Raw genomic sequence first — 24,348 nt, 5'->3', positions numbered from 1 at the left:
ATGCTTCCAACCACACGAGGGTTTCTATAGGCCATTGCTCCCCATGCCTCTCTGAGGGGGCCAGGTTCTGCCTCGTGGTCCCCGGTAGGCCCACAGAACTCCATACACATGACTGATGCCAAAGTCTGACATTAGCATATCAGCCTAGTAAGCTCCGGGGAGCCTCCAGGTCTCACCCAGAAAATGGCGTTTCATTAATTTCAACTCTGGGTTTTTATTACATATAACATAAATTGTGTCCATTTTTTTTACACTATCAGCTGAGAGTAGTCTTCGTCGTTCCCATGCAAATGAATTGATGGACTGGCTAAAACTGTGTTGGCTGGACTTTGTTGGGAGTGAAGGCTACTTCTCGTCTGGAGTCGCATCCATGTGTCATCACTGTGGAAGAGATGGGTGCAGCAAGACACTTCGTACGCACTCAATTTACACAGATTCCAGAAGAGACCAGATACTCACTTTTGCAGCCACAGTTGGAAATTAATCCAAGGTATGAATTTTTGTTTTGGCCTGTAATAGAGAGGGAACATAGACTTCCTTGACCCTCAGCTCTCCCTCTGACTTGGTCCTCTCTCATTCCTGTTAATCCACTCCATATTTCCTGTATTACAAGTGATGTGGAAAGCATGGGGGATTTTTGTTTATATTGCAGAATGGTGACTGATAGGGGCTAGTGTGTGATACTTTCCTACTAATCCAGACCCACTCAGATGCACCTGCTATATTTAGATCAACAACACTGCTGATGTATGATTCATCCAGCGTCTAATGTCACTTAGTGGAGAGATTTAGCAAGAGGTCAGCAGCAGATCAACTTTTTCTAAATACCATGTTGGCGATCACAGCAAACAATGATGGTCAAAAAAATTTCATTTGCGCAAACTGGCCGCACACTGAATGACAGACTTAGAGAACACAAGAGAAGCGTTAAGTCTGCAGACACTAACAATACTCTCTTCTGCCATGTGAGGGATTGTAATCATCCCATTGATTGGTCTTCCTACAAAATAATCTTTCCTGTCTCTACTCTACACAGACGCTGTCTTGTTGAATCGGCTCTGATACACAATGTACCCAACATGAACTTGAGTCCTGGCTTTGTTGCTGTGGACTCTTCCCTTTCACAGTATATACTCAAATGCTCTAAACTTGCTAACAAACGTGACTTAACATAAGCTTACCCCTTCCATTTATCTTTCTTTCTCTTTCCTTTTCTTTCTCTCTTCTCACCTATTTCTGTTCATTGTCTTCTCCTACGCTCCCTTGCTTTCCTCTTCTTATTCTTACTATCTCCTTCTCTTTCGGTGGTTATAATAGGAGCTGCCTCGTATGGGCCAATAGGCCTTCTGCAGTTCTCATTATTACTACTATCCCCTACACCTTACTTTCCTCCTCAGCTCTCTCTTGCCTATTTATTGCCTGTCTCTACCTCCTCTTCACACGGGAAACATCTCCCGTCATGCAAGGTGCAGTCGCACCTCCACAGATCTCCAGTATCGTCTATTGATACTAGTAATGGCTCAAAAGAGCCGCCACTTACGGGCTATTCATGCCCGTACCACCTTTTGGGTGGCTTAATCTTCATCTCCTCTTCACAAACGACTTGAGAATGGTCCAGGACGGACCGAAACGTCGTCGTCCCTTCAACTTCTAGTGTGTGGTCTGGTCAACATACTTCAAGCCACGTTATTGTGACTCATCGTCTGCATCTGACACTGTCACTACAGTGTGTTGAATGTATTTACACGTTGCAACAATGAATAATGAGAGCAATCATTATATGGATGGCGTAATAACAGGGAAGCATTAGCGCCTCTGGTGGTCAGATGCTTAACTGTATTAGAGGTTGACAGTTTAGATATGGTGAAGTAAGGGTGAGTGGCGCGTCTGGGAGTCCCGCTACTTAACGTGTGGCTCATTTGTCGACCAGCCGCCGCTTGGCAAGGGTCACGTTGATTACCAGTGAGCAAAAAATAAATGTGTTACAGATATCATTACTCAATCATAATATAGAAAGAATTGTTCGAGGTGTGTACTTCATGTTGTTATTCGTTATTATTTCGTATATTATATGTATTTAGACAAAATATAGAGGTGACTGTCAGGTGGCAGCCATAGGTGTACCCGCTAGTTAAGTCATTAGGGCGCTTGTGGTGGCCTTAATAGCCATGCCAGTAGTTAGCCAGCAATCTTAGGGTTATCTTGAGATGATTTCGGGTCTTAGCGTTCCCGCGGCCCGGTCCTCGACCAGGCCTTCTTTTTCTTACACATCCCCAGGAAGCAGCCCATAGCAGCTGTCTAACTCCCAGGTACTTATTTACTGATAGGTAAACAGGGTCATCAGGGTGAAAGAAAGTGCCCATTTGTTTCAGCCTCCACCGGAGATCGAACCCGGAACCTCAGGATTACGAATCCGAAGCGCTGTCCACTCGGCTGTCAGGCCCCTTAAAACAACCCAACAACCCTTCGACATATTTTGATGAAAATCTGAATGAAACGAGAAATTTTGGCCACAGATTGTGTGAAGATGGTGGGGGGGGGGGGATTGAGGGGGTGCAGGTTAGTACGATGAGCATGATTCAGAATGATGGAAGGAGAAGGGCTCCTATGATGAATTGACTTAAGGGCCACCATCTACAGTGGCCTCGACGGGGACAGGACGGCGGCACCTTGTCAAAGGTCAGCCTTCCTACTCCGTCCACCCTTATTTTATTGAGGATTTGTCTTGTGTATATTGTGAACAAGATGAATGACTCGGCATTTACGACTTGAGTGGTTAAGCGGGTTCATGGGTTAATAATCCTATAGGGGGAACAACACACCTATTTTCTGTGTTACATTGTGGCTTGTTGAGCTTGAAGCTGTTGTCCAGCCTGTCTGTGTCAAATATGACATTTTAGTGAAGTGGTCTGTATTAATGACCTCCAACTTGGTCAGTATTACAAAGGCCTCGGCTGTTATTTATTTATTTATAAATAAATAAATAACTCCAAGTTATATTGGGTTTCTGATCAACCTGTCCTCTTAAAACTAACGTCACTTTTGGCTGGTATGCGCGGCGCTATGGCCAAATTTGGACAAAATTTAAAATGAAATCGACTCACAAAAGTGACGCACTGTTCCGTTTTCTGTTTGAGTCGTCCGGCTTACTCGGCCAGCTTAGAAGAGGATTCTTTCCATTAACATTTTTCATAACGTTTTGAAACTTTATGAGAATTTCCTGCCCACCTAACCTATCAGAGGACTCTTAACTTATTGTTGTTGAAAAAAAAATCCCAAATTTATTTTCATTTTTTTCATTTTCAAATTACGTCCATATTCGGCCATACGGGTAAACGGCCAAAAGCGACGCTATTTTTAAGAGGACAGGTGACAAGGAGTACATAGCCCTATGTGTTTACATTCTTGTAAAGCCACTAGTACGCATAGCACTTCGGGCAGGTCCTTAATCTAACAGATAATATTAAGTAGGTAACTTCTAGGAAAATTTATAGGCTAATCTATCAAAATCTACAACAATTTAAACATTTATAGTGTTAATCCTACAAAGATTCGAGGTAGTGACAGTTGAACAGGTTCTGGCATGATTGTTGTTGCTGTCTTGAACTTTCTCCAAAGCGGAAAATCATTTATGTGTTTTTGAAGTGAAGTTTCCATATTAGGACACAGTAGGCCAGATGGGACCACAACAGAGACTCGTACAGTTGAATATTCAATGTTGTTCGTTTAAGTCAAAGATTCGTTTAACTAATCTTAAGGATTGTTTTCATATTAACTGAGTCCCAGATGTTTAATGGCTGGTACATCATAACTCCTAGGTAATATTGGCTTAAATTTACCAGAGGGCCACCATTTGTCCATAGTGCCCTCTACGGCAACAGGAAGCCGGCGGCTTGTCAAAGGTTCCCCTACGGCTCCTGAGGAGTTTGTCTATCTGTATTTTGAGCGCGCAAACTGCTGCATTATGACATTAGAGGTAGTGTGATAATATGTACACCGTGTCTTGTAGCTAAGCTAAAGGTGGCATATAATGTTTAGCAACAAGTCGCCTTAGATTGTTTAGTGTTAACGACTAGGGCGATGGAGTGGTCATATCAGGATAGCAATTGTGCAGATAAATGGGGAAGATAATTGCAGACGAGGAGTCACAATAACGGGGCTGAAATATGTTGACCAAACCACACACTAGAAAGTGAAGGGACGACTAGATAATTGTTTATCTAATAGATGGAAGATGTTAATTGTTTGCATCTTGTTTACTCTGCGATATAAAATGGTTTCACCTGTAAATGGTCATTTTTGACAATGTAATTACTAGGCTTCTAACGTTGGTTTAGTGCTCAGAGATCATATACTGTACTTGAGAGGTTTTAAACATGTTATTTATATAATTTAGGTCAATAGACAGCTAAATAAATTAATAATACACAGTACTTTTATCTAAGGTTAGCTAAAGGTTTGTTTTAGTGGAAGACCGTAATAAGATAATGTGTTTCTATGTAACTTTAAAAGAACATTGATGCTTTACCATAGCCTCATGAGTCCAAGACAAAAATGTAGTCTGTTAGGCTATTGCAGTCTTATCAGTCTTGCCTACTCGCTATTGTTGATACAATCTGTAATTAATCTCCATTGCAATTACACCTTTTCCAGTGATTGGTTCCAGTGTTCTTGAAATTCATAATTGTATTTTCCTACTCGATTGTATTTGAAATAAACTGTTTATACTTACCCCGGTGCTACATAGCCTTCCCGGTTTGTTGCCTTCTTTTGATAATTACTTATACTTGCCCTTAATATATGTAAAAAATATTTTTTCAGGAGTGTGGCACGTGTGGACACGTGTTGGATCAGAGGAGTCAAGGTAAAGTGTTTATTTACCAACTAGTTCTGGGGAGGAGCGGGTGGAACTAGATGGACGTAGTCAACTTCACATTCTTGTTACACTTACACTGGTTTGTGCCTCGGAGAGGCTGCAGGATCCAGTAAGTTCAGTAGAACTTCGGTTTCAACTCCTTTTGACCATGTTGTAGCTCAGTCGATTACGGCAGTGTCTGGGATGCTCTCGGACGCAGGTTCAAATCCTTGTCCCGGCCCTTGTGGATTTGTACACTCTTGTTAGCAGGCTGAGAGCTTTTCTTTCCCATAGATTTATTTATAGAAGAGTTAGCAATAAGTCGGCTGGGTTTATTAACGTATTGTTTTTAGGCCCCATTAATATTATGCAGTTCAGTTTTGGTCGCCATACTAAAGAATGGACATAATTCACTAGAACACGTCAGTTAGGATGACAAAGTTAATCCCGCAAATTAGAAAGCTTCCATATGAAGAGATGTTGGAAAAACCTTAACGTGACATGATTGAAGTGTACAAGTGGATGAATGGGCATAACAAGGGAGTTATTGATAAGGCTTTAAATGAAGATAAGTTTAGATTTAGGAAATACCTGGGTAAATACTGGTTTGGTAACTGGGTTGTGAATTTGTGAAACAAATTACTGGATTATGTGCAGACGACGAGTCACAATAATGTGGCTGAAGTATGTTGACCAGACCACACACTAGAAGGTGAAGGGACGACGACGTTTCGGTCCGTCCTGGACCATTCTCAAGTCTATTGTGGATCATACTACTGGATCACTGGATCATACTACTGGATCACTAGATCATAATAGGCATAGGAATCTTTGATTGTTTGAAGCTTAGGTTAGACGTATATGAATGAGTGTGGGTGGATATAAATAGGAGGTGCCACGTGCAGGACAATAAGGCATCTGCAGTTTCTTGACTTACGTTCTACTAATTTACACTCGGAACGCGACTCTCCAATCAGCTTACATCTGTATCCTCAATTGCTGCTAGGTGATCAAGGGCGAACATTTAACCTTGAATGTTTACTCCAAACCAAATGATGGGTAGCAAAGATGTATGGTAAGGTAAAAGTTGGGTGGCGAGGCAAGTTTTGGGGTGGTGAAGACTTAGAATATTGTTCAATGTGGGTGACAAAGACTTGCTGTGCAGAGTAGGTAAAGAATAAATTGAGAGATAGGAGAATTACCTTAAGATTAGGCTTGGACTGGCCGGCATATGCATCATATATCATTAATGCATATATGCCAGGGAAGGGGGGGGGGGGGAGATCTCCCCAAAGGCATAAACTGCTAGGTCAGATAATCCACAAACCCATCTCCAATGACTCCAAGGTCATGGGAAGCTTGACCTTCCCCTGAAGTTGCACCCACCGTTATATCTGTCTGTATGGCCTGTTTTGCCGCAGTTTGTACAGTTTGCTTCATTACGGCAGGCGAGGCGACTGTGCCCCAATAGATAACAAGCGTAACATCGTAACACAGGGAAGTTGTAGGGCTGGACCTGATACGAGGTCCTGTGTAGTGCCACCCGATCAGGGAGGGGCCCATCGAACTTTACACGGACCACGGATGTCGGGTTTGTTGCTCCGGGAATCCTGGTAACTTCCAATAATACCGCTGATGCACCCCCTAACACATGCAGAGCGGTCTGGATGTTATCCACATCAACACTCTGGTCATTGGGCCAATCTTCCCATACCGGGCCCGAGACTGATCCTGCGACAATACCTGTCGGCACCTGACAGGCCAGTCCCCCAACTTAATAATGTCGGATAAACGGATGTGTGATAGAGCCTCCTTTTTGATGTGTAGCTTCAGTGCTGCACCCTACCCAGGGTACACGCGGTCTCAGGCAGGCAATGTGGCCACAATACCGAAGCCTCAATTGCTGCACCTAAGGTACGAGGATTTGCAACCACGCACTGAGCACTGAGCTGATTCTGACTGGATTAGGACAACCACAAACGAGGAAAGAGGTACCACAAGAGAAAGGTCTTCTGAAGGCAAAGACATTCTCTTAGCATCAGGCTTTGGCGAAGCATCAGCCGACTCATTTTCCAGCAGACGTTTTCCTCTCTGGGACTTGCTGTCAACGTACATGGCGCCCCCACTCGGGGTGGCGTCCATTAGTGAGGCTCCGGCCTCCCCCGGTGCTGTGAGCCCCTGGGTAGCTGCAGTGAGCACACACTGGCCCAAAAAGCCAGCTGAATTCAAAGATGAGCTCCAGGCCAGGTGTGGAAAGAAAGTCCAGCCAGGGGCGTTCAATCTGCGCGCCAAGATGGCCGACCTTCGGGCGGGAATCTCCTCCACAACGAAATCTTTTATTGTGGAGTTGTTGCCAACCTACTTTTATCTGGCATGTATTATGCAAGTTTTCGCCTCGCATAATTTTTTCTCATTTGGAAAATACATTATTATCTTCACTATAAATTACTACTATAGTGTGTCATTTCTGCTCACACTCATCTCTAAATAAAATGATTACAAATATTTCCAAAGACATAAACTGCCTCATCCAGCCCGCCTCTTCCCTCATTCCAAATCCACAAACAAAACCAACTCCAACTCCAAGAGGGAAAACCAGGTCTGGGCCTGGACCCGGGCCTGTCTGGGCCTGGACCCGGGCCTGTCTGGGCCTGGACCCGGGCCTGTCTGGGCCTGGACCCGGGCCTGTCTGGGCCTGGACCCGGGCCTGTCTGGGCCTATACCCGGGCCTGTCTGGGCCTATACCCGGACCTTTCTGGGCCTATACCCGGACATGTCTGGGCCTATACCCGGACATGTCAGGGCCTATACCCGGGCCTGTCTCGGCCTATACCCGGGCCTGTCTCGGCCTATACCCGGGCCTGTCTCGGCCTATACCCGGGCCTGACCGGGCTTATACCCGGGCCTCACTGGGCTTATACCCGGGCATGTCTGGGCTTATACCCGGGCATGTCTGGGCCTATACCCGGGCCTGTCTGGGCCTATACCCGGGCCTGTCTGGGCCTATACCCGGGCCTGTCTCGGCCTATACACGGGCATGTCTCGGCCTATACCCGGGCCTGTCTGGGCCTATACCCGGGCCTGTCTGGGCCTATACCCGGGCCTGTCTGGGCCTATACCCGGGCCTGTCTGGGCCTATACCCGGGCCTGTCTCGACCTATACTTGGGCCTGTCTCGGCCTATACCCGGGCCTGTCTGGGCCTATACCCGGGCCTGTCTGGGCCTATACCCGGGCCTGTCTGGGCCTATACCCGGGCCTGTCTGGGCCTATACCCGGGCCTGTCTGGGCCTATACCCGGGCCTGTCTCGGCCTATACTCGGACCTGTCTCGGCCTATACCCGGGCCTGTCTGGGCCTATACCCGGGCCTGTCTGGGCCTATACCCGGGCCTGTCTGGGCCTATACCCGGGCCTGTCTCGGCCTATACCCGGGCCTGTCTCGGCCTATACCCGGGCCTGTCTCGGCCTATACCCGGGCCTGTCTCGGCCTATACCCGGGCCTGTCTCGGCCTATACCCGGGCCTGTCTGGGCCTATACTCGGGCCTGTCTGGGCCTATACCCGGGCCTGTCTGGGCCTATACCCGGGCCTGTCTGGGCCGATACCCGGGCCTGTCTTGGCCTATACTCGGGCCTGTCTGGGCCTATACCCGGGCCTGTCTGGGCCTATACCCGGGCCTGTCTGGGCCTATACCCGGGCCTGTCTGGGCCTATACCCGGGCCTGTCTGGGCCTATACCCGGGCCTGTCTGGGCCTGTCTGGGCCTGTCTGGGCCTGGACTCGAGCCTGTCTGGGCCTGGACTCGAGCCTGTTTGGGCCTGGACCGGGGCCTGTCAAGGCCTGGACCCGGGCCTTTCTGGGCCTGGATCCTGGCCTGTCTGGGCCTATACCCGGGCCTGACTCGGCCTATACCCGTGTCGTGACGCTGAACCCCGGTTCATTCCGAACACAGCGATTACACAACACATAACACCTTGCCTCAGCAACCGTTACTACCACCTATACTCCTACACACACCAGACCCTTGAGGCGTACCACTAGGTTTGTACTGGAACACAATGAGTGAACATATGGAAGGTATTTAAAGGCCGTCGGGTTTTGTCATTTAATTACAAAGAATAGACTCTGACAAATAATAACATATTAACATACTCTATTAGGTCAATACACTTCCAATACCCATAGACCACTTGACCTCCGCGATCACCACCCACACTCGTAACTTCTGCCTAAGTCCCTAATACGGAATGATTACTACAACGCTCCACACCCGGTTAGTCTTTCATTCAATACTCACATACTGCAGACTTAACTTGGTCACTAAGATCACATCAGGTTCTCGCATAGCTGTCTGCTACACTTCACTGCTGCCACAAATGGAGATCCAGAGGACTTCTCAGTTCAACTCCCACAATCGGACTGACTTTAGCCAACCATGGCCTCAAACATTTCACCACGCCTCTCAAGGAAGGTATAATCCGATTAACCTTATCCCTAGAGCGGTAACCTTGATCCTAGAAGCCTGACGAAGAATAATTCCTCTTTCCAGGAATTATTAATTTGGCTAAACAGCTTCGGTCTTAATCCATTGACCTTTCTTAGACATGTGATCCATAGTCTGTCTACTTAACATGTACTTCCAATCATCATTCGTTAAGAGTTGTAGTAATGATCCTCTAGCGAATAATTCCTACTAACTTGTGGATTACAACACCACTTCCCTCCTTAAACACGCATATGTCCCCATATTCATCATTGCAATGGTTCCATTAGTGCAAGGACCTGGAGGATGCACCCACCATATATGTACAACTAAAAAATCATCCAATAAGTTCATCATACACACGATGAAATAAATTAAAATTTTCCCCGACATGACTCACAACACTTCTCCAACATATACATTATATTCACATCATAGCACAGGTAAAATAGTCTGTAATAATTTTTCCCATCTCCAACAATGCACATATACCTAAACTGCTGACATATAATTACATACAAACATAACCATAAAATTACATTGACCAGAATGCTGACACTTAAACAGAAATGACACTAGTCATTAATATATACACAACACATATATATCTAAGGTTCTTCATCCTTAGTAATAAGTTACTAACAATTTAACATCTTGCCCTGTACTGTTGACATAAGGGCTTACAATGATCACGATCACAAAATGTTTCACTGGCCTCCTCCACAATTGGCAGCATCACTTCTCTTGTCTTCGTGTCCCATGGTTGCTAGGTCATAGATCCTCCATGACCCAGACAAAACCCAGGCTGTCCAGCCTGGTGAATGTTGTCAATGTCCCATCGTTGCTCTGAGCTAACGTGATCCTGGCCTCCAGAGCAACGGAGATTCCTACCCCAGGGTCATGTTCCCTCGGGTCTGTGCTGACGTCTCATTCCAGGGCACCAATCCCAGAACGCTGCATATACCTCACAGCTCTCTGGTCATCCTTCCTTGCTGTGCTCACCACACCTGTAGCACATTACTCTAGGCCCATCTGCCCAGAGTGTGTCCACCTGTATTCACACCTTCTCGACCGCTGTACCTGCAAAATATTCCCTCGGAGCCCCCTGGCTCGATCTTATTACATAACCCCCTCGGCTCCTTACTCTCTCCCCGTATATAGCCTGAGCGCAGCTGCAAAGCCATTGCAGCTGGCCCTTATCCCTGCTTTGATGTCAGGGGGCGAATTTCGCCTATAACGTCACGTTGGCTTCACTTCCTCCCCCTTTTTTTCTAGAATTACTGAGTGTAGCCTCATAGCTTCCCTTCTACTCTACCTGAAGCTCTGTGACATGATCCCGGGGGACCTTCTCAAGCCTAACACTCAGTAATTGTGCCGATGAGGTAATATACAGTATACACATACACATACAGTATATACATATACATACATTATCACAATAAATACCACATTAAAATCATTTCACAACTAATGTCACTAAAGCATCATACTGCCACTGGCTCGCCTCTAGCGAGATTCCTTTAACAACTTAATTAATGAGAAATTAGTATATCTACTTGGCTCGCCCACTGCAACCATCAACACCTGAAATTTTGAAATTCTACATTATAATCTTATCCATAAGACTTACCCACTCCGACACACCATCACCTCTGGTCAACCCAACCACTGATGACCTCATTATAACACCACGTCTCTCAACAGCCAGGCTCTGCGTCCTGACGCACCTGACCTCATTACACCGATACTCACCGTACCCACCACCACCTGGCCTCCTGTGCCGCTGTGCACTCCACAACACCACACCACCACACTCCATACCAGGCGTCCAAACGCCACAACACTACACCACCCACTACACATGCTACTCTACACAACACTCTACACGCTACCCCACACTCTACAAAACTACCATGGCCATGCACCACTCAACACCACACTCTACACACTACCCCACACTCTACAAAAACTACCATGCCCATGCACCACTCAACACCACACTCTACACACTACCCAACACTACAAAAACTACCATGGCCATGCACTACTCTACAGTACATACTATGCTCCTTCTGTGTTCATGACCCCACGAGAGCGGGTCGGATAGCGATGTGTCACCGTCACCTGTGGACCTTGTCCCAGGTCCTGCGAAGGCTGTTTTGTGTTATCTACCCTTGATTGCCAACTCCTCGTACCCCTACCTATGTTCTCAGCCGCTGGTGTGCTCTTCCCTGGCACACTCCCCGTAGGGTATGGCTCCTCACTTGCCTGACCGGTCAGTGTATAGACGCGGTCTGGGTGACAGGAGAACACATGCCCTGTGTTTAGCACCTTAACCTTAACTTCTGCATTCTTTTTGCTAATTACCCGACATGGCCCCACAAACTTGGGTACCAACTTACCTTCTGCCTGAGCGTGCATCTGCTTCACGAATACCCTATCACCTTCATTGATCACCTTTGCTTGGACCTTGTTCCGCGCATTATAATATGCCTCTGCTACCTCTGTCGACTTTCTTAAATATAGTTTCACCAAGTCAAATGCCTTGGTTGCTCGCCTACAGACAACACTTTTGAAGTCTAACGCATAGCATGGCGGTTGCTTGCTTGTGAACGTCGTGAACGGAAGGCGGGGATCGAACCCATGCAACAAAAAATGCGGGGTTTCTCCTACCGACCTATTGAACGCCGTGTTGAGCGCCGACTCGACCATCGACAAACTCTGATCCCATGCAAGCACATCATCTGCAGCCAAATGCCGCAGAATACTGATTACTTCAGCATTGTGTCTTTCAACCAAACCATTCGCCGATGGTCGATATGCCAGCACTGGAGTATGTTTGAAGTGATACACACTCGCGATGCTTTGAAATACTTGATTGATAAACTCTGACCCTTGGTCTGACACAACTTGTTGAGGAGCCCCAAACCTGGTTAACACACTTTCCACCATGGCCTGGGTCGCATCCTCTGCCGACTTAGAACGGAGTGCACTCACTACAGTGAACCGTGTGAGTGCATCCACTGCTACAAATATGTACCTCGCCCCTGAATGAGCTTGTGGTAGCGGCCCAATGAATTCTATGTGTACTCTCTCGAAGGGAGTACTCACCTACGCAAAGGTTCCGCCCCCAACCTATGTGCCCTGTACCTCAGACAACTGTCACAAGAGGCTACATAGACCTTGATATCTTTACCCATGGATGGCCAATAGAACCTTTGCCGTGCCCTCTGCAACGTCTTGGACTCCCCTCCATGGCCTGCTGCTGGGATGTTATGACACAGATACATTGCAGTCGTCTGGAACTCCGGTGTCAAGACTGCCTGGTATACTGGTTTAGACCGTATTCCCGAAACCCTACCAAGATGATACAACACCTCATCTTCAACCACAAACTCATCCACTGGGGATGGAAGTGACTTCCTCAACTCCGCACGCTGACCCCTCAAAAACTTCCTTACCTCCCACCACAGGGGGTGACCTTTCTGACTTCGTATCAACTCCCTCACATTCCACGACACATCTTCCTCCCCCTTTCCACTCACCACTGTTACATTGTGACACCTTGACAACGCGTCAGCGACCACATTGCTTTTCCCTGGTACATGTTCAAAGTTTGTAATGTTAAACTCTGAGAGCGAGGTAACCCACCGTGCCAGTCGCTGACAAGGCTCCTTGGACTCGAACACATACTTAAGGGGTTTGTGATCGCTTCTGAGCCAAATTTCATGTCCAAGCAAGATGTACCGATTCCGTTGTAATATGAATGTGATCGCTAGCGCTTCCCTCTCAATCGTACTATAGTTCCTCTCTGCAGGACATAGTACTCGGGAACAAAATGCAATGGGACGCTCCCGTCCTCGCTTATCCACCTGAGCTACCACACCACCTATCGCTGCGCCAGAAGCATCCGCATACATCAGAAACGGTTTGCTAAAATCTGGGTGCGCCAAGATACTGCGAGAGCTGACAGCAGCCCTCAGTACCTGGAACGCCTGCTGTTGTTCCTTCCCCCACACGAACTCTGCAAGTCCACTGATCTGATGTAATGGTCTTGCAATTTTTGAAAAATCTTTAATAAATCGCCGATAATAGCTAACTAACCCCAGGAAAGATTTGACTCTTTCTTGTTCTGTGGAACTGGGAACTCTTGAATATCCATGGTTATATCTGGCAATGGACTGATACCCATCCGGCCCACTGTATGACCCAGGAATGTTACCGATTCTCCAAAAAAACTGCATTTTTCGAAATTCACTTTGAGGTTGTGTGACCTCAGCCTTAGCAAGAGTTTCCTCACATTATGCATGTGCTCCTCTAATGACTTTCCCAGCACGATTACGTCATCGAGGTACAGCAACGCTGTGGGACCTATCAACCCCGACAATACACTCATCATTAGCCTACTGAACACAGCAGGTGCTGACTTCAACCCGAAAGGAAGTGGTTTATATTGCCAGAGCTCGTTGTTGCACGCACTAAACGCTGTGATTTCCCTCGACTCTTCCTCCAGCGGTATCTGGTGATACCCACTGAGTAGGTCTAATGTGGTAAAATATTGTGTACCCTTCAAGTGTGTCAATGTGTCCTGTATGTTAGGTAATGGGTATGCTTCGTCCTTCGTCAGCTTGTTTATTCTGCGGAAATCTACGCATAACCTCACTCCCCCATTCTTTTTCCTGACTACTACGAGAGGGCTGTGCCACGGTGAACTGGATGGTTCAATGATATCATGCTCCCTTAGCTGGCTTATCTCCTCCTTCACCTCCCTCTGGTGTGCCACTGGTATGCTATATGCTCTCGTATATACTGGATGTGCGCCCTCTACTTCAATCCTATGTGCTCCTTGAGTAATGCACCCCGGGGGTTCCCCTCTCAACGCAAAAACATCCGGGAACTCCCTGACTAAGCCCCTTAAGGCTTCCTTAACCTCCCTTTCCATGGACATCCTATCGACTATTCCCATTAATTTATCCATTCTATCCTCATCGCCCTCACTCTGGCTTACCGACATGGCTGCAATAATCTCCTCCACAGGGTGCCCCCACGCTACCTGTGCATGCTTACTCAAGGTGACTGGCCACCGAGAGGGTTTAAAAATCCTCACCCGAATTACCCCTTCATTCACCACAGTTACCCCTCACTACTGCTACTCCTTCTCTACTCCTCATCTTGTTAACGTCTACCGCTTGACCCCCACATACCAATTTATTCCCCCTTGCGCTGAACGCTATGGCACATGAGTATTTTTCGAGGAAATCAATTCCCAAGATAATGTTGGTATGTTTCAGCCCTATATCCTGTATTACTACAAAACTATGTTTAAACCATCTATCTTCTAGCTGGAAATCCACAGTTGTCTCACCCAACACCCGCAACGCATTATCCCCCACCGCCGTTAATCTCCTGTTGTTAGGTACCAGCCTGACGTCTGATCCTAACACGCTACGACTCATGATGGACACGGAAGCACCGGTGTCCACCAAGGCTGTATAGATAGTGCCCTTTAACCGTAAATGCACCTTTATGGGATGACCCGACCCGACGGTACACAACCACTGTCCGCCACCCCCTACTGTACACACTGGGTAATTAGGCGGAACAAAAAGCTTACACTGCCAGGCCAAGTGACCACCGTCACCACATAGCTTACACACTTTTGTCTGCTTAGGTCGTTCTGGCTCGTGTTTACCTGCAGTGTACCCCGTTCCCCGGGGATACCCTCTACCGGTACCCTGGTTCTGGTGGTACATTCCTGTTGCTCCCTGAGCAGGCGTGTATCGTGGTGGAGCAGGAGTGAACCTGCCTCCACGTGCCCCTTGATTATAGCCTCCTCGCTGCCCACGAGTACCCTGATGGGGTCCCCACGACACCCCACTCGTATTGTGTCCCTGGAACACCCTTGGCTCCCAGCCCTTATTATTGTTACGTCGCGGAGCACCTCGCCCCTTGCCCTTGGAATGTGTGACCCCCGCCGCGGGTCCATCCTCCACTGGCTGAGCTACTGGGGCCCAGAGCTGAGCCTGTCTATCTTGCGTGTCTGCAAGATTTGCCTGTTCCTTCGGGGACACTTCCTTGAAAATGTCATCCTCTGTCAGTTTATGTGTCGGGCTATTCTCCGCCCAAAACACTGCATGTTTCACCGCTTCCTTAAAAGACTTAGCTTCCCTGCAGTGTAACGTTCTTTCCCGCGGTAATGCACCGAAAAAAACACTCCGTTGCATAGAATTTCTTACTACCCCCGTGAACTGCGTTTCCGTCCGCTCAATCACATCAGCCAAGAGTCTTATGCTATGGCCAAACGCCCTTAATTGTTCCCCTGGTTCTCGTTTAAGTGCAGCTAACTGAGCCTTTAGTTCTACTGCATCGTGCTGCACATCGTAATGATCTATCAGTTCCTGCTTAAACTCGCTATAACTATTTATTTCTCTAATTTCCGCCGAGTTGAGCAGGGTCTTTGCTTCCCCTTTCACCTTTGAATATGCCAATGCAATCTTTGCCTGATCCGACCATGACCCCACACTAGTCGCCTTCTCTAGAGCAAAGAAAAATGTTCTAATATCCGTCAGTAACTGACCTTTCAAATCCCGTTTGGCGTCCCAAAACGTGGGTATGTCTCCATATACCTTAGGTCCTGCATTAGTCGTCTCATGCGTGCTCAACACATTTTTCAACCACCGTGCAACCTGCCCAATTGTCTCTGACGCTGCCGCCTGCGCCGTAAGCAACGCCGCCGTGTTATCACCACTCTCACCCTGACCGACATTACTCGTGGCCTGGCCACTGGCGCCCCTATTACCCTACCCGTACCCGTCATGGCTACTCGCCCCTTATGTGCTCGTGTATGAACCAGCTTGACGCTTTGCCGTACAGTAACCTTACTTGGCCTTATTCCCTTAATCTCACTAGAATCACTTATAATTTTAAGCCACCATTAACAACGTCACTTATCAGTTCCCCACACTACTGTTTCCACCCCTTAGGGGACTTTTCCCTGCCGCACAACGTGGCCACTCCACTTGGCCACACACCTTGGCCCCACACCCCACTATGGCCACTCACTGGCCCACACACCTTCCCTTCCTCACTCCAATATCCACCGTCCTGAACACAACCCGACGTCTACCAATTCCCGAACATTCCCTCACCAACAAAACCAGTAACACACTTCCTTCATCTCTCAAAGTAATCCAAAACCTGTTTGCGCTGCCACCAAATATGTTGTGACGCTGAACCCCGGTTCATTCCGAACACAGCGATTACACAACACATAACACCTTGCCTCAGCAACCGTTACTACCACCTATACTCCTACACACACCAGACCCTTGAGGCGTACCACTAGGTTTGTACTGGAACACAATGAATGAACATATGGAAGGTATTTAAAGGCCGTCGGGTTTTGTCATTTAATTACAAAGAATAGACTCTGACAAATAATAACATATTAACATACTCTATTAGGTCAATACACTTCCAATACCCATAGACCACTTGACCTCCGCGATCACCACCCACACTCGTTACTTCCGACTAAGTCCCTAATACGGAATGATTACTACAACGCTCCACACCCGGTTAGTCTTTCATTCAATACTCACATACTGCAGACTTAACTTGGTCACTAAGATCACATCAGGTTCTCGCATAGCTGTCTGCTGCACTTCGCTACTGCCGCAAACGGAGATCCAGAGGATTTCTCAGTTCAACTCCTACAATCAGACTGACTTTAGCCAACCATGGCCTCAAACATTTCACCACGCCTCTCAAGGAAGGTAAAATCCGATTAACCTTATCCCTAGAGCGGTAACCTTGATCCTTGAAGCCTGACGAAGAATAATTCCTCTTTCCAGGAATTTTTAATTTGGCTAAACAGCTTCGGTCTTAATCCATTGACCTTTCTTAGATATGTGATCCATAGTCTGTCTACTTAACATGTGCTTCCACTCATCATTCGTTAAGTGTTGTAGTAATGATCCTCTAGCTAATCATTCCTACTAACTTGTGGATTACAACACAGGTATCGAATTTGGGATGTTTGGGATATTTTGAAAACTGCAGGGGGGTTTGGGCAAAATGTGACCCACCGCCGCTTTCAGTAATTGGCATATTTTTGTATAAAAAGTCGGAATTTCAAACAGCGAATAGGTGCAGAGAGCCAGAATTTGGGTCCAAAATATGGCTCAGGTATCGAATTTGGGATGTTTGGGATATTTTGAAAACTGCAAAGGGGTTTGGGCAAAATGTGACCCACCGCCGCTTTCAGTAATTGGCATATTTTTGGTATAGAAAGTCGGAATTTCAAACTGCGAATAGGTGCAGAGAGCCAGAATTTGGGTCCAAAATATGGCTCAGGTATCGAATTTGGGATGTTTGGGATATTTTGAAAACTGCAGGGGGGTTTGGGCAAAATGTGACCCACCGCCGCTTTCAGTAATTGGCATATTTTTGGTATAAAAAGTCGAATTTCAAACGGCGAATAGGTGCAGAGAGCCAGAATTTGGGTCTAAAATATGGCTTAGGTATTGAATTTGGAATGTTTGGGATATTTTGAAAACTGCAGGGGGGTTTGGGCAAAATGTGACCCACCGCCGCTTTCAGTAATTGGCATATTTTTGGTATAAAAAGTCGGAGTTTCAAACTGCGAATAGGTGCAGAGAGCCAGAATTTGGGTCCAAAATATGGATCAGGTATCGAATTTGGGATGTTTGGGATATTTTGAAAACTGCCGGGGGGTTTGGGCAAAATGTGACCCACCGCCGCTTACAGTAATTGTAATAATTTTGGTATAAAAAGTCGGAATTTCAAACTGCAAATAGGTGCAGAGAGCCAGAATTTGGGTCCAAAATATGGCTCAGGTATCGAATTTGGGATGTTTGGGATATTTTGAAAACTGCAGAGGGGTTTGGGCAAAATGTGACCCACCGCCGCTTTCAGTAATTGACCGATTTTTTGTATAAAAAGTAGGAATTTCAAAATGCGATAAGGTGCAGAGAACCAGAATTTGGGCCCAAAATATGGCTCAGGTATTGAATTTGGGATGTTTTGAAAACAGCAGGGGGGTTTTGGGCAAAATGTGACCCAATGCTGCTTTCAGTATTTGGCATATTTTTGGTATAAAAAGTCTGAATTTCAAACTGCGAATTGGTGCAGAGAGCCAGAATTTGGGTCCAAAATATGGCTCAATTATCGAATTTGGGATGTTTGGGATATTTCTAAAACTTCAGGGGAGTTTGACCAAAATGTGACCCACCGCCGCTTTCAGTAATTGGCAGATTTTTGGTATAAAAAGTCGGAATTTCAAACTGCGAATAGGTGCAGAGAGCCAGAATTTGGATCCAAAATATGGCTCAGGTATCGAATTTGGGATGTTTGGGATATTTTGGAAACTGCAGGGGGGTTTGGGCAAAATGTGACCCTCCGCCGCTTTCAGTAATTGGCGTACCCCTTGCCAACAGGTGTCTAGGGGTAAAGGGAATAATACACTGTATAACTTGGGGAAACAATGTATCTACGCTAAGGTTGACAAACATAACAATTAAATAATACAGATAATAGTCAGAAATATTCTTTAGCATGCAATAATATAAATAAAATCCTTATTGAGCAATGAGCAATCACACCAGCACATGAATTCTAATTTGGGAAAATACACAATCATCTAACCAGAGAATTAACCGAGTATTAGCTAAAATAACTATTACCAAGGACTTAACTTAAAACATGTCTCCTCTCGACCAAAGCTGCCAGCCTCTGCCCAAGCGTCGGATCCCAGGCCAGGCGTCTACCACAATATCAACTAAATATCTACATAAACTATTGTAGAAATTCTACTAACAAAATGTAGTACTAATATTCATATCATTATTAATCATATGAGTATATAATAATGTTACATTACTCAATATAATTTACTGGCAAACAATAATAAGAATTAGTCAAGGTTGAACTATACTCACTCGCTTGACATCAAGTTCTCACACTGGCCACATCCAAATATGGTCAACCCCCCACACGGAGAAACCAACATGAAAATACTTGCAAAAGCCTCATACAATATAATGCAACTCAGGCACACAACAGCATGCTACAATATATAACATACAAGAATCTAATATCACCCAACTGGATACTATAATAATTATAGAACAAGACAATAGTAATATAAGAATCAAGAGTAATGTTAGAATCCTAGTAAGATTCGTAATAGCAGGACTTGGGGTCGAAGGTGTCACTTACTCTACAGGCAGCATAACGGAGGCAAAAACATTGAGCGTTGCCCTGAGACAAGGGGACAGAGCAACCTTCAAACTCTCAAAAAGTGAGTGGGGACCCAGGGGTCGCATCCATTGGACCCCTTTCACCCCTACAGGGCTTCCCAGGGCCCTAAGACAGGTTTTGTTAAGGGTAAGCCCAGCCAGGGTACTGCTATTTGGCACCCAAGTCTACCAAACAAATTTCTAAAACTGAACCCCCGGGACGTGTCCACTCACGGGGGCCCAGCAGGGGGAACCACCGAGCCCAGGAGGTCAGGGTCCTAATATAACAGGGGGCAGGGAAACAAAAGCAGGGCCCCCAGCCCCCCACTAGGTACAAAAGCCGGCCCCTCCACTAGGTACAAAAAAAATGAAAAGAAAACCCCTGCAAGAGGACAACGGTACCCAGAAGGAACAGAGCCGGCCACGGTAATATGTGAAAACTAGCTGCGCAGTACCCTGTGCTCCTACCAGTGCAAAAACTACCAGTTACTCCAAGGTAAAAAGAGAGGAGGATACCCCCCAGCACTCCCAGGGCGGTCAATTACCGAGCAGCAAAAGACCAACAGAGGTAGTTCCCAAGGTGCCTTGTGGAAGACAACCCCAGTCCCCAAGGGCTGGGGCACTCAGCACTCAGTACTGGGCACTCGGGGAAGGGAACCCTAAGCACATGCAGCCCGAGTACCTGTGAATATTAGATTATTACTCCCAGCTCACACGCCACTGTAAGAGCAGTACTGAACACAAGGCATAGCACAACAGAGAGAATCTGGAGCTGGAGCCACACGACTGAGCCTTATCACATCAGCCGAGAACTGGGGTGTGGATCGCTGGCATGAGGGGTCTGCGCAGACAAGTGACACGGCACATGTGACATCATGCTCGTTTTCATTTGGGTAGTTGAGTCCAGTCGTTAGTTTCAGTAGTGGTTTTAACCAGAAGAGGGGCTTGTTTTGAGATGCTTGCCTTTCTGGGTGCCTGGCCTGGTCAATGGCAGACATAGAATGCTCCAAATCACATGTGCAGTTCTATAGGCCATTGCTCCTCGTGCCTCTCTGAGGGAGCCAGGTTCTGGCTCGTGGTCCCTGGTAGGCCTAAACCTTCATTCACACTGATGCCAAAGTCTAATAATACTGTATACATATCTGCCTGGATAGCTCTGTGGAGCCTCCGGGCTCTCACCTAGAAAATGACGTTTCATTACATTCAAAGCTGGTTTTTTATTGTTTTGTGTGATGGAACTAAAAAGGAGTTCCCAGAAACCTTGGCAAGATGAGAAGGCTCAACTGTATCTACACTCGAATTGAAAGGGACAACCCTCGTAGCTGAAGGAAGGGATATCCCAAAGAAAAACACCAACCCTAAACCTGCTACTGGGCCAGGGGCAGGGGGAAAAAGAGAAGGGCAAACTCCCTGCCCAAAGGAGAAAGAAGGAAAAGGAGGTATGGACAAAATCACCGCCTATTCCATGAGACAAGCATCATTTGCTAGCCCCGGACCTCAAACCGGGGACACAACCTTGACTGCTGCAATCCCGGAACTAAAGACACCAGCAGTTGCTGCCAGAAGCCCCTCCAAAATTGGCAGAGTAGAGCAACTTGAAGGGAGCATCCCCTTCAGGACTCAGGGCCAAAGTTGTCACAGACCCAACAGGTAGCAGTGGAGGCAGACAAACTGAACATTGCCACAAAGCATGGATGGTGCGCAACCCAGAAATTTGCTCGAAGTGAGAGCAGGGATGGTGGGTGGATCACAACGACCACCAAACCCATAGGGGTTTTCCAGGGCTTGCAGGGTGAATGTTCCCTGCAGGTATGCCCAGGCACTGTTATCGCCATGGTGGTAACTCCTATATAATTGTATAGGTTTCCCCTATTAACACCCAATACCACCAGAAAGAGCAAGAGAGAAACCAAAAAGGGGAAAATCCATGCCTAGACACTAGGTAAACCTAATAAGTCAGGAATGGCACAAATAAACCCCCCTTAGAGGAATGAGGGCACAATGAAAAATAAAGGCCATAAAAGTACCGAATTACCAATTAAGTACCACTAACTCTCAAGATACCCGACCGTGGAACACAGAAGAATAGCAGACCAAACCAGGTATGGTAATCTGGAAGGCCTACCTCAGTGCGCCCAACCAGCATATAAACACACTCGACCCAAGGAGAGACTGACAATCCAAGACAATAAGCTTACCTTCAGGGCGAGAGCCACCACAAGCATGTAGACCCCTTTAGGGAGTGAACCCTGACAACGCAAGGACAGCACTTAATGAGCGCACATGGAAGGTAGCCCTGGGCACATGCAGCTCCAAGAACATTAATCTCCTGGCTTACGTTGCACAACCATACACAGAAAAAGCTTCGAGGGCAAAACACCACTGAGCTGAAACCAAGACCAGAGTCAGAACAATGAGAGAGGAACTAGGCACATTCATATCAGCATTAGAACTGAGGGTGGAGCAGTTGGCTGACACCTGACTGCCTCGACCCTCCTTTCCCCAAATGTTGAGGGAGGTGGAGGCAAATGAGCTAGCTCAAGTTTCATGAATTTTCAATTGTTTGTTTACATTGTTGTTCATTTGGTGGTTTTGAGGCTGTGGTCTATTTTGTTGCATTGACTTTCTGGGTGCCTTGCTTTGGTGGTGGCAAACAGAAATAAGTTGACAATTTTTTTTCATAACTGCCTTTGCTCCCTGCACCTGTGAGGTGGGTCAGGTTCTGTCAATACGAACTCCACAACTGATGGCACCTTGTAGTTTGGCACTATATCAGTATAGTAGCTTCAGGGAGCCACTAGGGGCTTTCCCCTGAAAAAAATAGGTTGTGGAAATAATAAGCCTCAAATAGTAGTTATATCATCTAAGACTAACCGGTGTGGAACTGTTCCAGGTCTAAAACAGACTTACTTGTTCATCCACACCTTAATCTCTGAACCATTTAGGTTTAAGGTGTTCCACTCAATACAATAATTTAGTGATGTTTGCAATGCTGGACAGTTCTTAGAATTATGATACTGAGGATATAACAGTTAATGTGTTTCTTTTTTCTCCTGTGCAGGAACGCAATGTGGAAGTGTTAATCTGCTACGAGGCCTATGATGTAGCAGTTCTCATGCAGCTACGGGAATTCACTAACAGGAAAATTGTTTCTGTAGAGAAAGAAAAGCGTCAGGATAAAGAAGCAGTTGATTACGAAGGAAGTAAGAAACTTAACAACTTTTGTATAACTTTTCTAGCTGGCTGCTAAGAAGACAGAAAAAACATTATGTTCATGAGTTTTTATTCATTCTTTGGTGAAAATTTAAAAAAAATTCTGATATTACTGCTAATTCCCTTCCTCTTTTAATTTGTATATTAATGTGAAATAACTGGTGTCCCATAATTTTCTGTTCTCGTAAGTTTCCAATTGTCTACATTCATCTACAATCTGGATTAATTAAAATTCCATAATGCCCATTGAATCTTTCCACACAAGTGCATTCAAATCATTAATTTGATTTTTAATACTGCTTTTGTTATTGTATTTTCTGTGAGGAAAATTGTCAGCTCTCTGGAGCTATCACACTGGATAACTGCCATACTACTAGGTGTCATCAGTTGCCGAGTTCTGTTGGCCTTCTGTGGACTATGAGAAAAAAGTCCACTACGGGCTCACCATAGCCCGTGCTACTCAGAACTTTTTGTTCCAAGGAACGAATCTTATACAACAAAACAACTATGAGCCAGATCCTGCCCCCCCTTCCTTCAGAGAGGAGCAGGGAGCAATGGCCTGTGAACACTTTAAATAAATGTAAAGTTTATCATCTTTTCCACCATCCAAGGGAAGGCTCCTAGCAAGATAAGCAAATCAAAACAAACTACCGCATGGTTAAAACGACACCGTAGCCCAAAATTTCCCAAACGAACTCCCCCACAATGAAAACAAAATTTTGTAAAACTAGCCCCCCCCCTTCACTAGTCTGCCCCCTCCCCCTTCTTCACTAGTCTGCCCCCTCCCCCTTCTTCACTAGTCTGCCCCCCCCCCTCTTCACTAGTCTGCCCCCACCCACCTGCCTGGGTCAGCCAGGTCGTGCAGAGTCTAGTTCTATAGTGATGTCCGGGCCTGGTATGCACTTTGCTCTGGCTCTGGTATCCCGTTTTCTTTGGTGTTTTTGCTTTTGAAGCGGTGTGTTCCTATAGGGATGTGTGCGTGAGCCAGGAGTTTAGTGTACTGGAACTGCATGTGCTCAGGGTTTCCTTCCCTGTGCGCTCTGTAAGTACTAGCCTTGCATGGTGAAGGTTATCTTTCTCTGGGGGCATTCAGTCAACACTCCTTTCAGGGGGGCTTCCTCACTTGTGGTGGTCCTCGCCCTTAAGGTAAACCTTTAATCTGTGTTATTAAATAAATTAAATATATTAAAGCCTTTAATAAGTAAATCTGTGACTTTGTTTTTCCTTGGTTTGGGAGTGTTTTGGTTGGTGGGATGCATTGTGGTCTGTGTGACCAGTTATTTTGTTAAAACAAGCTGTGCCGAAGCTTCTCCCAGGCTACTCATACTCCTGCTGGGGGGGGGGGGGGAATATTTTCATACTCGTGCATGGTATTTTCATGCAGGAGTGGGATATTTCATACCTGTACGTTTTTAGACTTGGGTTCGACTCCCTCTCAATTTTGCTTTCGGGGTTCCTTTGGGTTTCCCTGGGGGTAGGCATCTTTCTGGAGGTTTCTGTCCTCATGTCTTCCCCTTTTGAGGAGCATGAGCTTCTGTTGT

General features: G+C 46.4%; 1 protein-coding gene across 1 annotated transcript in view; it reads left to right on the top strand.

The window, feature by feature from the left end:
* The first annotated feature begins 319 nt into the window (after positions 1-319).
* Positions 320-24,348, top strand: part of LOC123768874 (uncharacterized) — a 338,169-nt gene continuing 314,140 nt past the window's right edge. The window contains exons 1-3 of the mRNA XM_069314569.1: positions 320-490; positions 4,822-4,864; positions 22,656-22,797. Coding sequence (XP_069170670.1) covers positions 393-490; positions 4,822-4,864; positions 22,656-22,797 — 283 coding nt within the window. The 5' untranslated portion in view covers positions 320-392. The remainder of the gene's footprint in view (positions 491-4,821; positions 4,865-22,655; positions 22,798-24,348) is intronic.

The sequence above is a fragment of the Procambarus clarkii genome, chromosome 79, assembly GCF_040958095.1.
Source record: "Procambarus clarkii isolate CNS0578487 chromosome 79, FALCON_Pclarkii_2.0, whole genome shotgun sequence".
NCBI classification, from domain to species: Eukaryota; Metazoa; Arthropoda; class Malacostraca; order Decapoda; family Cambaridae; genus Procambarus; species Procambarus clarkii.
This window is presented reverse-complemented; position numbering and strand designations above follow the sequence as displayed.